General features: G+C 32.1%; 1 protein-coding gene across 33 annotated transcripts in view; it reads right to left on the bottom strand.

The window, feature by feature from the left end:
* The window catches only part of LOC106875065 (neuron navigator 2), a 1,326,672-nt gene that overhangs the window by 264,390 nt on the left and 1,047,286 nt on the right, over nt 1-14,996 (bottom strand). For 6 of the 33 annotated variants that reach the window (XM_089339289.1, XM_089339291.1, XM_089339290.1 and 3 more), the window contains one exon: nt 10,798-10,869. The exons of the other annotated variants lie outside the window; for them this stretch is intronic. In XM_089339289.1, the coding sequence (XP_089195415.1) occupies nt 10,798-10,869 (72 nt within the window). The remainder of the gene's footprint in view (nt 1-10,797; nt 10,870-14,996) is intronic. 33 annotated transcript variants of the gene reach the window in all.

Below are 14,996 nucleotides of genomic sequence, written 5' to 3' on the forward strand. Positions count from 1 at the left end.
ACACACATGCATATACATATACTTATTTACCCCCCCCCCCCAATACACACATTTATACAAAGATATATGTGTACGTGTGTGTGTGTGTCTATAAAACAAAACAGCTGTTACTACAAGTTTGATAAAAAAGATTCTTTGAAGATATATTTCTCTGACCAAAGAAACCAATTGGAAGGTGTGTGTGTGTGTGTGTGTGTGTGTGTGTGTGCATGTGTGTGTCTCTGTGCATGCATGTGTGTGTCTGTGCATGCGTGTATGTGTGGGTGTCTCTGTGCAAGCATGTGTGTGTGTTTGTGCATGCATGTGTGTCTGTGTATGCATGTGTGTGTCTGTGTATGCATGTGTGTGTGTCTCTGTGCATGCATTGTGTGTGTGTGTGTGTGAGAAAACATCATTGAAAGAGATTTATCATTTGATTACCAAAACCTCTTACATAAGGATTTCCAAATAACTGAGACATTAACACGAATATTATCAACATCATCATCATCATTACTATCATTATAATCATTATTTTTATTAGAATTTATAATCACCATTTTCACTGTTTTACACACTTCTATTTATGTAACCCCACACTATAATTGTCCAGTACCGTCCGTGTTTCTTTTTTGTGAACCCTTAGCGGTAAACAAAGAAAACATCATTACCTCCCCCTTAGCGAAGGCAGAGGTATTGTTTTCAGTTGGGTTTGTTTGTTGATTTTGTCCGTGGACAAGATATCTCAAGAACTGCTGGATGGATTTGGATGAAACTTTCAGGGATGTTTGGCCTCATGACTGGCACAAACTGATTAGATCTTGGGATTGATCTGGTACCCGACAAGGATTCTAGATTATTTTACCTGCTTTTTTACTTAATTTTTGAGAGTGGTTGGGTCCATTTTTAGTATTCTTGTTTGTGAAAACAGTTGAGTTTATGTCAGATATTCTCATTTTAAATTAGTTATGGTGCTAGCAAAATAAATTCTACTTTTTATTTTAAGGATCTAAAACTCCTTTTAAATGTTGCATTTTTGAATTCAGAGAAGCTGTGTATTGCAAACGTGAGACATCAATAAGAATGGAAAAGGTTTCCAAAAAGCTGGATGTGTGTGTGTGCATGTGTACATATGTGTGTATATATATAAGTGTGTAAATGTGTGTGTGTGTATATGTATGCGTGTGTGTGCATGTGTGTGTATGTATATGTGTGCATGTATGCGGGTGTCTGTGTGTGTGTGTGTGTGTGTGTGCAAAACAAAAATACAAAATGAAATGGAAGTTTTAGACCAGAATATGATGTTAAATAGATGAATATTGTTGATGTTAAGTAAATTTTTCTACAAGAAATTGTTTTTCTCATCAACCCACCCCCAACCACCCACCACCCTCACCCGAATCTTTAAATATATTTAATCAAAGATAAAGAAAATGATATAGATTTATATTCATTAACAAAATATAACCAGCTCCCTGCTATGTTGCTCTCATGTCTTGCGGGTCTTTCGTAATTTTAAAAATGTATTTTTAAATGGAAATATAATAGTGATAAAAAAAAAAAAATTAAAATTAAAATAAATGATAATAATATACAAAGGAAATATTAAGAATTATAGAAAGTTATAGAAAGTTTTTTAGAACGAAAATGATGATGATAAGAACTGACAAAAAGAGAAATGAACTATCGTTAAAAGCTTATATATATATATATATATATATATATACTTCTGCGTATATATGTGTGTGTATATTTATATATATATAACACATATATACCCACACATGCATATACATGTTCAAGATGCATGTGTATGTGTGCACATATATATATATATATATATATATATATATATATATATATACACACACATGCAAACAAATATATATATATATATATATATATATATATATATAAAGGAGAGCTTCTGTGTGTGTGTAGAATAAAAGCTTGACAACCTTTCAATATAATTCAAAGCTCTTTACAAAAGGAGATAAAAAAAGTGGAAAATACAAAAAAACAAAAATCAAATAAAATCAAATCATCAAGTTTATATATACATGTATGTGTGAGTGTATACATAGCATATGTACATATATATATATATATAGGTATAAGTGTGTGTGTGTGTGTGTATATATATATATATATATATATATATATATATATATACACACACACACATTTATATATATGTGATATTTTCTGGTTTCAAGGGAGACGTGTCAATTGAATGTAAGATACAGATAATCAGATGAATGTAAAAGAGAAACATAAAGACTCACAGAACATTCTTCCATTCTTTACATTTCAAGAAAAATATATTTTTGCCTTCAAAACATTTAAAAGACATATGCGCTCATACATGAGTATTTGTGCATGCGTGTGTGCATATGCATCCATATTCCCCTTTCATAATCACAACTATAGGAATTTCTAAAACTGGAACTACACCCCAGAAAATATTTTGGTACAGAAGATATGGCTGTTCAAAGAACAATGCAAGGACATAAATGGTACTTAGCTTATCAAGGCAACTCAATTCACACACACAAAGGAAAACGAAAAAAAAGTCTGGAGCTAACTTGACCAGGATTTGAACTCATAATATGAAACAAAGAACTGTTTTTGTTTATTACTCTCAGCCATTACATTTTGCATAGACACACACACACACACACACAAACAGACATACATGCACACACACACAAATACACATGAAAATACTTACATAAACATGTATACATACACACACACACACACACACACACAAACACACACACACACATAAACAGACATACATGCACTCAAAGAGACACACACAAATACACATGAAAATACTTACATAAACATGTATACATACACACACACACACACACACACAAACATGCGCACAAACTTATCCACACACATGTATGCAAACATAGACACAAAAACATACATACATAAACACACACACAAACACACATGAAGATGTAAGCACAGATATACGCATGAATAAATATACACACAAACACCCATACATATACACGCATAAACAGAGACCAATTATGCGAAGAACAAGAAATATTTTCACTGAAAGAGTTTGATTAAAGATCTATAAAATGGAATTTAATAATCAATATGTAAATATTGGAAGGAATATTTTGAAAATGTCTAGGGATAGATTTGAAGAAGAAATGATGATGGATTAGGAACAATTTTTCAGTAAAAGCCATTTCGGAAACGTTCTTAAGACATCAACAAACGTGAAATGTCAAGGTTTCTTGTTGTTTACCGTTTCCAAGTTTCCACAGAAATAACAAGAGAGTAAGAAAAAAAGAAAAAGAACAATAAACAAAATGTTGATTTTTTTTTTTGTCACCCATGTTCCAACTTTAAGACATACTACTACTACTACTACTACTACTACTACTACTACTACTACTACTACTACTACTACTGAGACATGCATATAGCCACACACATACAAATATCTATTTATCTACAGACACACACATATATATATATATACACACACACACACACACACACAAGCACACAGATATCTTAACCTCTATTTGTGATTGCATGTGTTTATGTGAGAGTCTATATACATATAGATATACATACATAGATATCTACATATACACACACACATATCTTAGTCCATATGTGTGTGTGTGTGTGTGTGTGTGGGGGTTTATGTGCATGTATGTATGTGTACATACACACATATATATATATAAATATTAATCTATGTGTATGTCAGTGTAAGTATATATATATATATATATATGTATGTACAAAGACACGCACACATATATCCACCCATATACCCTCATACCCACACTCATACACAGACCACACATATACATACAGAGCTAAGTAAATAGATGCAGACAGAGAAGCGTGTGTGTGTGTATGTGTGTGAGAGCATGTAATAAAAGAAAATGAAGACTGTGAAAATATAGATGACGATGATCGTTAAGTAAGCCAAAGGCAAATTAATTTAGATTTTACAAAATTAGACAAAACAGCAAATGGAAAACATGGCTTTTTAATGAAAGCACATCTCCGAGGCAATGTGCAATCAAATGATAACACACACGCATATATATATATATATATATATATATATACACGCATATTTATATAAGGGCATTACTATATATTACTATATATGCATATATACATATGCGTATGTGTGTGCACACACACATATATATATGTATGTATATATATATATAGATATGCATATATACATATGTGAATATTTCCTCAGGCGGGTGACATGATTATAGTGACATTGAAGTGACAAGTTTTTAAAAGCAACAGGAAGATTTATGTTATTCAACCCTGACAAACCCAAATGGAGAAATGCATGCGCCTTTCTTGTTGAGACTGATGCATATTTGCCACTCATTATCAGCTCCATTTCGTTTTCCATGAACATTTTTATTCAGATTAATATTAAAATTATTATTATTATCATCATTATTATTATTATCATTCCATATATGTATGTATGTAAAATAAAATTCATATGTTAAAAATCAATAGGAATTTTGAGAGAAAGGCAGGACGGCAGAAGTATAAAATTTCAATGTAGATGTGATCAAAAAATGGTTTTTGAATGTTAGAAAGGAATATAAATTAGTGTTAGAGAAATATGAATTAATGGGGAAAAATAGGGGAAAAAAGGTTAAAATATGAGAAAAATCTCAAATGAAAAGGAAAGAGATGATGGCCAATGTAACAGTTTATAAGCAAAGTGTGAAGTTTAATAAGGTTGGAGTGGAGCAGTTTACGAACGGCAAAGTCAACCTTGGTGTAATTTCAACTCAGAATATAGAAATGGATGAAATACTGCTAAGCATTTTGTCTGGCATGTTAAAAATTCGGCCAATTTGCCACCCTTATAATAATAATATTAATATTTTCTACTCTAGGCACAAGTAACAAAATTTTGAGGGAGGGGGCCCAGTTGATTAGATCAACCCCAGTACACAACTGGTACTTAATTTATCACCCTGAAAGGATGAAAGGCAAAGTCAACCTCGGTAGAATTTGAACTCAGAATGTACAGACAGACGAAATACTGTTAAGCATTTCACCTGGCGTGCTAACCGCCTTATAATAATAATAATAATAATAATAATAATAATAATCCTTTCTACTATAGGCACAAAGCCTGAAGTTTAGAAGAGGTAGATAGCTGATTGCATCACCCCCAGCACATAACGGCTACTTAATTGATCAACCCTAGAGTGTAATGGATACTTAATTTATTAACCGTGAAAGGATGAAAGCCAAAGTCGACTTCGGCGGAATTTGAACTCAGAACATAGTGACGTGAAATATAGCTAAGCATTTTGCTTTGAATGCTAAAGATTCTGCCAGCTCACCACCTTAAATAATAATAATAATGATCTCTGGTATATGTCAATTATTTTCAAACTTAACGATAAATCTGGTGTTAATGTTCTTTTTTTTTTTGTGTTGCACTTTTGCACTTTTAACGAAGATGAACATCATAATAAACACAAATGACTTCGACTTCAAATTAGCAGCTGATTCAGTTACGACTTGGGGGAAAAGTAAAAGAAAAAAAGAAAATCAATATTTGGTCGGTTTCCGATGAAGATTTTATACAAATCACAGAAAGGTTAACTCCATAATCATGTCGCAAACGATATAAAAAAAAAAAACATATACATACACATACACGTCTGTGTGTGTGTGTGTATGTATATATATATATATATATATATGTATAAAACCCACATTGAAGAAATAATGTATAACCGATACTGGAATTTATTGGACTAAGATTTCTCAGCATGACCAATTAATGATTTCATTACCGTTTTTTGTTACTTCTTTCCCTGATATAAAAACCACTCGTTAATACATAATTAGGAGAACTGGCTGAGTAAATAACCGCAATCATCTTCATTATTTATAATAATTGCTGTTTAGTACGTATGTTTGAAACATCAGGCATGGCCTTGTGGTTTTGGTTTCAATTCTAGAATGTGGTACCGCGGGCAAGTGACAACTCTGGCCATGCTGGAACACCACCTCGAAGGATTTTAGTCGAACAAACTAAACCCAGGGCTTTTTTTTTTAAAGCCTAATACTTATTCTATTGGTCTCATTTGCTGAACTGCTAAGTTATGGGAATGTAAACACACCAACACCAGTTAAGAAGCGATGACGGGGGGGGGGGGGCAATTAGATGCACTCATGTAGATGAATGCACACATATATGATAAGCTTCTTTCAGTTTCCGTCTACCAAATTCATTCACAAGGCTTTGGTTGGCCTGAGACTATAGTAGAAGACACTTGCCCAAGGTGCCACACAGTGGGACTGAACCCAGAACCATGTGGTTGGTTAGCAAGCTACTTAGCACACAGCCACTCTAGTTGAATAAAACTCAAGAATTTTGTTTCTAATATCAATTTAGTGTTTACCGTTCAACAGACCAACCATTATTAGCAGCAGAGAATGAACGAAAAGGCATAGAAATATAGAATTTATAATGTTTACTAAACTAGTAAAACTGATAATAATTGGTAGATTTTTTCCCCATTTATTTAAAAGGCAGCAGCTGTGACCAAAATTTAAAATGTTTGTTAGAAAAATGGTGCAACGCAGAATTCATTTCCAAATTTATGTTATATTTATTTCTAATGTGGCTCAATGTAAGATCTGAAAGTAATGTGTGGATGCAAGTATTAATATTTACAGACCTAATCAACCCATAACCAACAATGGAAATGAAATATTTACAAGGAAGCCGTACGTTTTCTTCTTTTAATGAAGACTGCATATGAGAAAGAATAACAGCTATGTGAACGAAATAATGAAAAGAATACAAACATTTGATATTAGTTTTGAACAAGAAAAAAGTGGTGTATACACATACACACACACTTCATGTTCATGACTGCATCATACATATATATATATACATATATATACTTTATTTTAAAGCAGCAGAAACATAAAGAAAACTGTTACTCGGAGTTTCACATTTCCATTCATCGGACAGTTTTCTTTACTGATGCATTTCAAAACTGTCCGATGAACGGGAACGTGAAACTCCGAGTAACAGTTTTTTGTTATATTTCTGCTGCTTTTAAATAAAGCATATTACTCTACCTCTGGTATTTGAGTACTCTTTTTTCCACCTTGTTGCACATTTATGTGCTTACTCCGGTATATATATATATATATATACACACACACACACACATATATACCATATATACACGTATATATATATATATATATATATATATATATATATATATATACACACACACATATACATACATATATACCATATACACACACACACACATATATATACATATAGATAGATATGGACATATATGTGTTTGTGTAAAGTGGTGTAAATGCTTTGCAGTATTCAAGTCCATGAAAGAGACACTACTCTCTTAAGGGACATAACCCAGTTGCACTTACCGTTCAGTTGAAACATAAAAATATGAGCATAAGACTAATCAATACACTCGTTGATATAATCAATGAAAAAACAAAAATAAAAAAAAAACAAAAACTGAACATACCCTTGAAGGTGTTGCCCCAGCCTGGCCATAATCTAATGACTGAAACCAGTAAAGAAAAGAAAAAAAAAATTCTCCTCCTCCCAAGAGAACAAAACAAAAGATCCAATTGTGTTTAACCCATTACACTCTTGGAATGAACAATTAAAATCACTATTAATGATAACGAAGACAGCAATGATGATGATGATGACGATGATGCTGGCAGTGATGATGACAATGACAATACCATTAAGGAGAATGATGACAGGAATAAAAAAAAAAAAAGAGAGCCAAAACAAAAGAAACAAAATAAGAAATAAATGGCATGTTAGCCATTTTAAACAAGAGCTAATTAACTAATGACATTAATAGTTTCTAGCTACAATAATAACGAGTATAACAAAATGTAAATTTTTTTCTATGTCGTTCTCCATGTAATTAATAAACAAGATATACTCTACAGGTTATCTCTGCTGCTCATTCAATAATAGCAATAATAATAATAATAATAATAATAATAATTATTATTAACATTCAGTTATTTACATCCATATTCCATTAATCCGGCAATTGTTCTTTTTTTATATCTTCTCACATAAAGAATTAAAACTGTAAATATTATTCTGATGGGTTCTCTCTCTACATATATATACACATACACATATATACACAGCTGCATACATATACATATATATTGTTCAATAATATAGAGGAAATGTTTTGTTCATATTGAATGTGTCTGTGTGTGCATGTATACATATCTGTCAATGTACGCACATCTATATATATATGTATATTCGATATGACTAAAAAATTTACTGATGCATTTCATTGAACGCAAAAAATATATATATTGTCAAATTATTCAATACCCAATACATATAAGCTGTTTTGTTTTTCTTTTCTTGTTTTTGGTTTTATAATTCGTTTATTCACCTCCCACTGCCGCCACCATCCATTAATTCAGAATCGTACATGAAACCATTAAAGCATTTACAGTAGATAAAACCTGAAAAACCATGACGACTGCCAGAGGTATATTCACTGTAATTACAGCTGAGACAAAAAAAGGGCCTCCACAGGAAAGAGCCGGCCAAGTAACTGCGCATTTATGCATAAGCTTGAGCAAGTTTTTCTTTTTTCTTCAGAAAACAGGGCTAATTTAGCTGTTTGTTTCTTCATCGATTGAAAAACTAATGAGCAACCTTAATTGATTCTTGAACCTTATTGGGTCCTCATCAGAGGTGTCTACATCAATTTAGACTAATCCCAGAGAAAAGAAGCAACCAATTTGTTTATATACTCAACAAATCCAGTAACAACAGAGAACTGGGGCAACTAATTTGCAACAGGAGCTGGTGAATGAGGGGACTGTTTTGGAAAGGGTCTACAGGTTCTAATGCCCTTCTTGGCACCAAAAGTTCTGCCAGTTCTCCCTTCTGGCTTAGTACCATTCTTATCAACCCCTGAAAGGATAGAAATGCAAAGCTGACCTTGATGAGATTTGAACTCAGGATGTAGAGAGCCGGAACAAATAGTAGGAGGCTCTAATGACTCAGCTAGTTCACTGCAATGACTATGCCAAGACCCTCTCTTTATTTCTTAATCTGTTTGTTTGCTTTTTTTTCTTTTGACCTTTTAGCTAATATGCACATATATATATACACACACAGATGCATATATATATATATATATATATATATATATATATATATATATATATATATATACACACATACATACAAATATATACTTATAAATATGCATATATGCATAATCTATCTCTGTATTTATATACAGGCCATGTGCATTCACATATACGTGTGTGTGTGTTTGATTTTAACTTTTTGGTTGATTAAACAAAGTAATGAATGACAGTTTTCTGTGGCTGAAATCCTTTTTCAACAAATCATGCAAAACTACTAAATTTGCAGAACCACACAACGAACAGAGAGTGTGGGTACCAACCCTACCACACCCCCAAAAAGAAAAGAAAATGTGAAAAGAACAAAAAAGAAAAAAATCAAAACAAAACAAAAGCCATCATAACCTAAGCTAAATTTATTGTACAGAAATATTTCAGTGAAATCTTTGTGAATGGCAAGGAATAAAGGCGATGTGACTGTGAAGACATGAATGGACTTATGTATACTTAACCTTTAGCATGCTGAAAGCAAATTCTGTTGCTGGATGAGTTTTCTCCCCTGTAGCTGCAGGCACATTGTGTTGCATCAAGAGGGAGAGATAACTCATATGGTAACATGATTTGCATTCAGCGTGCTAGAGGTGAAAGCGTGCTAAGAGGATTGAAATGTGTGTCTCCAAAGTCACCGTGTCTGTTATAGACTCTATGAAGCTGTGAATGGACTTCCGTATATATTCAAAAAAGGGCTGAAGGGACCAAAATGTTTGCCCCCAAAGTAATTGGTCGCTATGTCTGTTATAGATTACATTAGTCTTTCTCCTGACCATATTTTGGAAAAATATATTTTAATCTGAGTCAACAACCCTTTCTGTGTGATTCATGTAATATTTACCTTTTCTTGATATGAGTACAACAGTACTTTAAAAAAGGGAAAATATTTGTAACAAAAAACATAAAATTAAAAGCAAAAGAGTTTTTTTTTTTTTTTTTAGCAATAACAATATAAGAGATTAATTTTAAATAAAGTTCAGTACCCAATGATAGATAAAATGGTCGAATAAATGTCAGGGAAATGTTAAAGAATGTCTAGAAATCCAAAGAGTGATACCTTAAAATGAGGTGTACTAATTTAATAGTCAGTACTAACAATAGATGTGCTCTAAGTATGACTTCTGGTTTGTTTTCAGTGTAGGTACTTTTAACGATAGCTCAAGGTTATTTCAGTGCTTTCGTGTCAACAATAACAAACATCAATTATTATTAATAATAACGATAATTATAATAATCATTATTAACAACAACCAAACGAACAAAATTTGAAAAGTAGGTTGGCAGCGGTGTGAATGTGACATCCGTCTAACATACAAACTAGAGGTGTTACTTGACTAAATGTCTCGCTAAGAGGGAGTGAGGCTGAGAGAAGCAGTGATAAGGTGATTTGTTATTGAACAGGGTCCGATGATGATATTAAAAGGGTCTAAGGGTCTCATTCATCGTTTTCTTTCATCAATGAAGGGTAAACGAACAAAAAAAAAAAAAAAAAAAAAAGCCAATTAGCAAGGAGAGCTGTAATGTGCTGTTATTTGTTTATTGATAAGGCCCTGAAGGACTCACCCATCACTTTTTGAAAGTTCCGTGTTTTCAAAGGATGGACAATGGAAGTAGAAATCAGGATAAAGGGACAGCCTGGAAATGCAACCATAGCATTAAATAAAAAATAAAAAAAATTAATTCATTTATAATAAAAATAATAATAATAATAACGATGATAAAAGCAATGTAGGTAACAAAGTCAATGAGTATTCAAAGAGAATTCTTCGAGGATTGTTTAGACCATTCCTTTCTCTCCTTCAGGCGGTGGACACAGTCACTTCAAATGTGACAATGCAAAAAGAAGGGGATGAAAAAGCAGAAATAAAAAAACAACATTTGAAGTCATTTTTTTTTTAATTTGAATACCTGTCAGTTCCAAGAGATATTATTTCGATTTATCTTTAAAAACAAAAAATCATTGAAAAGATGTTAGATCTTCAAAATATCTTAAATCTTGAATAAAAAAAAAAAAAAAAAAATCTAAAAAATATTCTTCAAATGTAAAAATTTTTTGGTTTGAAAATACTAAATTATCAAATTTCAACTATTTTTTGAGCAAAAGCTATGAAATAGTATGAAAGTTATACTAAATAAAGTTAATATAAGACATTAAAAGAGAAACTATGCTGTTGTATATATCACTGAATTTACCTGTGTGTATGTGTCGAAGCAATTCCTGCAATACAGAAGTGTTGCAGCCATGGAAAAATTTTGTGTTAATTATGGAATTCTATATCACAAAATATATTTTCTTTTAGGATTCCAAGTGGTATGGAATTTCAGGAGCGCAATGCTGCTGTAATGTGCAAGACGCCTGACTATGCAAAGACAAGTATAATATATACATATATATATATATATATATATATATATATATATATATATATATATATATACACACACACACACACACACACACACAGAGATATATATATATACAAATATATACAGACGGAAACACACAGACATATATATATCTGCATGGTGTGATCTTAATTTAATTAAAGGGCTAAATTTTTAGCAAGCTCATTAACTTACACCAACAGTTACTAACGAAGGTGTACAAGATTACAAATATGTTGATGGGTGGGGAACAGGTGGTTTAACAGATTCCAGTATTTTACCTAATGGACTGAAAGCAAATTTAAGAACGGTGGGATTTGAACTCAGAAAGTTTTTCTAAAAAAAAAACAAGACAAAAATAGAAGGAAAAAAGACATGTAACATGTAACTAAATCCCACAAGTAATTTTTCTTTGTCACTCTACCGAATATGCTAATCAAGTGCCCTTATTAACTTTTAATTTAACATATAAAAAGAAATCTATAAAATATGGAAATTCTTGAATAGGAGATGAAAACCTATAAATACTTACAGTCTATTTTCTAGTTTAAATATCTAGACATACTTACTTTCCTAATTAAAAAAAAAAATTCAAATTAGAAACAGGTGTTTAAAAAAAAAAAATATATATATATATAAAAGGGAGCAAGAACAACCCTTAAGGGACATAGCATCAGGTACGTTCTAACTTGTATTTCTTGAAAGGTAATTATTTCGAAGGGAGGAGATAAGTTTGCTCGTTAGCAAATGAACATTTTCGAAATATGTATAATTTTCAAAATTCAGCAAAGTAAATTTTCTCATATTTATTTATTTGTAGAATAAAATTGAAAAATAGGAAAATAATTATTCATCTTTTTTGTTTTTAATTGTAGAACTCAGTGCTTTAAATACTGGCTTCAAATTTTGGCACAAGGCCAGCAATTTTGGGAGAGGCAGTTAAGTCAACCCCAGTACTCAAATGGTTCTTATTTCGTAGACCCTGAAAGAATGAAAGGCAAAGCTGACCTCAGCAAAATTTGAATTCAGAGCATCAAACAAAACAAAATACCATTAAGCATTTTGCCCAGCATGCTAATGATTTTACCAGCTGCTGCTTTAATTAGAGCTACTCATAATGATTTCATATTCTGGCACAAAGCCAGCAATTTTGGGGGAGGGGTTAAGTCGATTACATCGACCCCCCCCCCCCCCCAGTATCCAACTGGTACTTGTTTTATTAACCCTGAAAGGACGAAAGACAAAATCGACCTGAGCGGAATTTGAATACTAAGTATTTCATCGGGTGTGTTAACAATTTGACCAGCTCACCGCCCTACTCAGAGCTAGGAATATCAGCTTATAAGCAATGAGTTTTTGATCCAATACATATATGCTAGTATTTATGGTTTCATCTTCTTTGAGTTCTACAGTTAAAAATGAAATATTTCACATTCTCGTAAAATTTGTAAATTCTTATGAAATAAATTAGATTTTGTTTAATTATTCCTTTGATTTAATTGAGAATTAGCTAATTATTTAAATATTGTCATGTCTTTGATAAATGTAACAGAATATGAAGAGTCATATTCTAAAACAACAGATTGTTCTTAATGAAAAAATTATCAATTTCTCTCAACAAATTTCAAAAAATTACCAATGTTTCCTCATCAAATTATGAAGATATATATTGTTGAGTAAAAGAAGAAACATTGGAAACTAAATTTTAAGCTAAACAAGCAATGTGGTCATTATCTGGCCTGAAATAATATCTGGTCAAGAAATACATTGCCACATCTACACGATGAATTGATAAAGATTGTAAATATTTTAGGAACACAAAAACCCCTTTATGGTATTCTGATGCCATGAATAAAATGAAATGAAGGAAATGGATGAAAATGGTAATGAAATTCAAATGACAGACTTTTTAATGAAATAGGTATAATGATATAGAGGTATAATGAAAATAATTAACAACTTGATGAGAGAGAAAAACGACACACGATGGCAAATACAGGACAGTTTTTTTGTTGTACAACACACAAGATGAAATGGAGATAAGATGACAAACATTTGTTAATGAATACAGACATCAAGTGTAACGAAGACAAAGATGAAAAAGAGGCAGAAATTCATTCACAAAGCTTCAAGTAGTGGTGGCCACTGCTGGTCATGCTGGTATTGTTGTTGTTGTTGTTGTTTATTTACTCCCAAAATATCTTCAGTCTGGAAATTTGGCCCAAATACTTGCAGTAGGGTGGACTACTCTTCTAAAGGTACCCGAGGACCATTCCAGGATACATACTCCAGGGATATTTCTAACACCATATCATGCAATGTTTTATCACTTGTCAGGGATGTGATATTAGAAAGATTATGGCTGCTATTTCCAGCAGGTTAAGTAACAAAGTAGACTCCCTGACTTACTTTCATGGTTGTTTAACCCTAAGTCAATCAAGATAGAGTAAATCTGTGATTAAACAGCATTTTGATCAAGACCATCTCAGCTTTTTATGCCAAAAGTATCTGGGACTAATATAACCCGAAGGGTCCTTTGTTTAAGACTGTAAGGTGCGATTTATAGATTTGGCAGCTATTTCTGACCAAACACATGATAACTTGTTAATAAGGGCTATAAAATTGGCAACAGTAGGTATATAAAATGGATTAATTCATTTGTTGATTATTTTATAGGGGTTATATTATCTCATTAAGTTATATCCATTTAATTCTACTAAAATACAAGCGAAATCTCTAAACAAAGGCCAGTTGAATGTATATATATATATATATACACACACACACACACACACATTATCATTTTTATTACCATTAAAGATGGCAAGCCTGTTAACAGACAAAATGCTTTGTGGAATTTTCATCTGGCTTTATGTTCTGAGTTCATATTCTGTTGAGATCAACATTGATTTCTATCCTCTTGTGGGTTAATAAAAAAAAGCACCAGCTGTGAACTGGGTGGGATGATGTAACTGACTGGTTCCCATCCCCCAACATTTCAGGCTTTGTGCCTATATTAGAAAGGATTGTTATTATTATTATTATTATTACCTTCGCCTTAGCGAAGGCAGAGGTATTGTTTTCAGTTATATTTGTCCACGGACAAGATATTGCAAGAACTGCTGGATGGATTTGGATGAAACTTTCAGGGATGTTTGGCCTCGTAACTGGCACGAACTAATTAGATTTAGGGATCGATTTGTTACTGGACAAGGATTCTGGATTATTTTTCTGATTCTTTTACTTAGTTTTTGAGAGCGGTCGAGTCATTTTTAGTATTCTCGTTTGTGAGAGCAGTCGAGTTTATTTCAGATATTCTCATTTTAAAAATCGTCTTTGGCTAATTGTTGAGAGGATGTTGGTGTTGCCTTGGCAGA

The sequence above is a fragment of the Octopus bimaculoides genome, chromosome 21, assembly GCF_046866305.1.
Source record: "Octopus bimaculoides isolate indiv1 chromosome 21, ASM4686630v1, whole genome shotgun sequence".
Taxonomy (NCBI): Eukaryota; Metazoa; Mollusca; class Cephalopoda; order Octopoda; family Octopodidae; genus Octopus; species Octopus bimaculoides.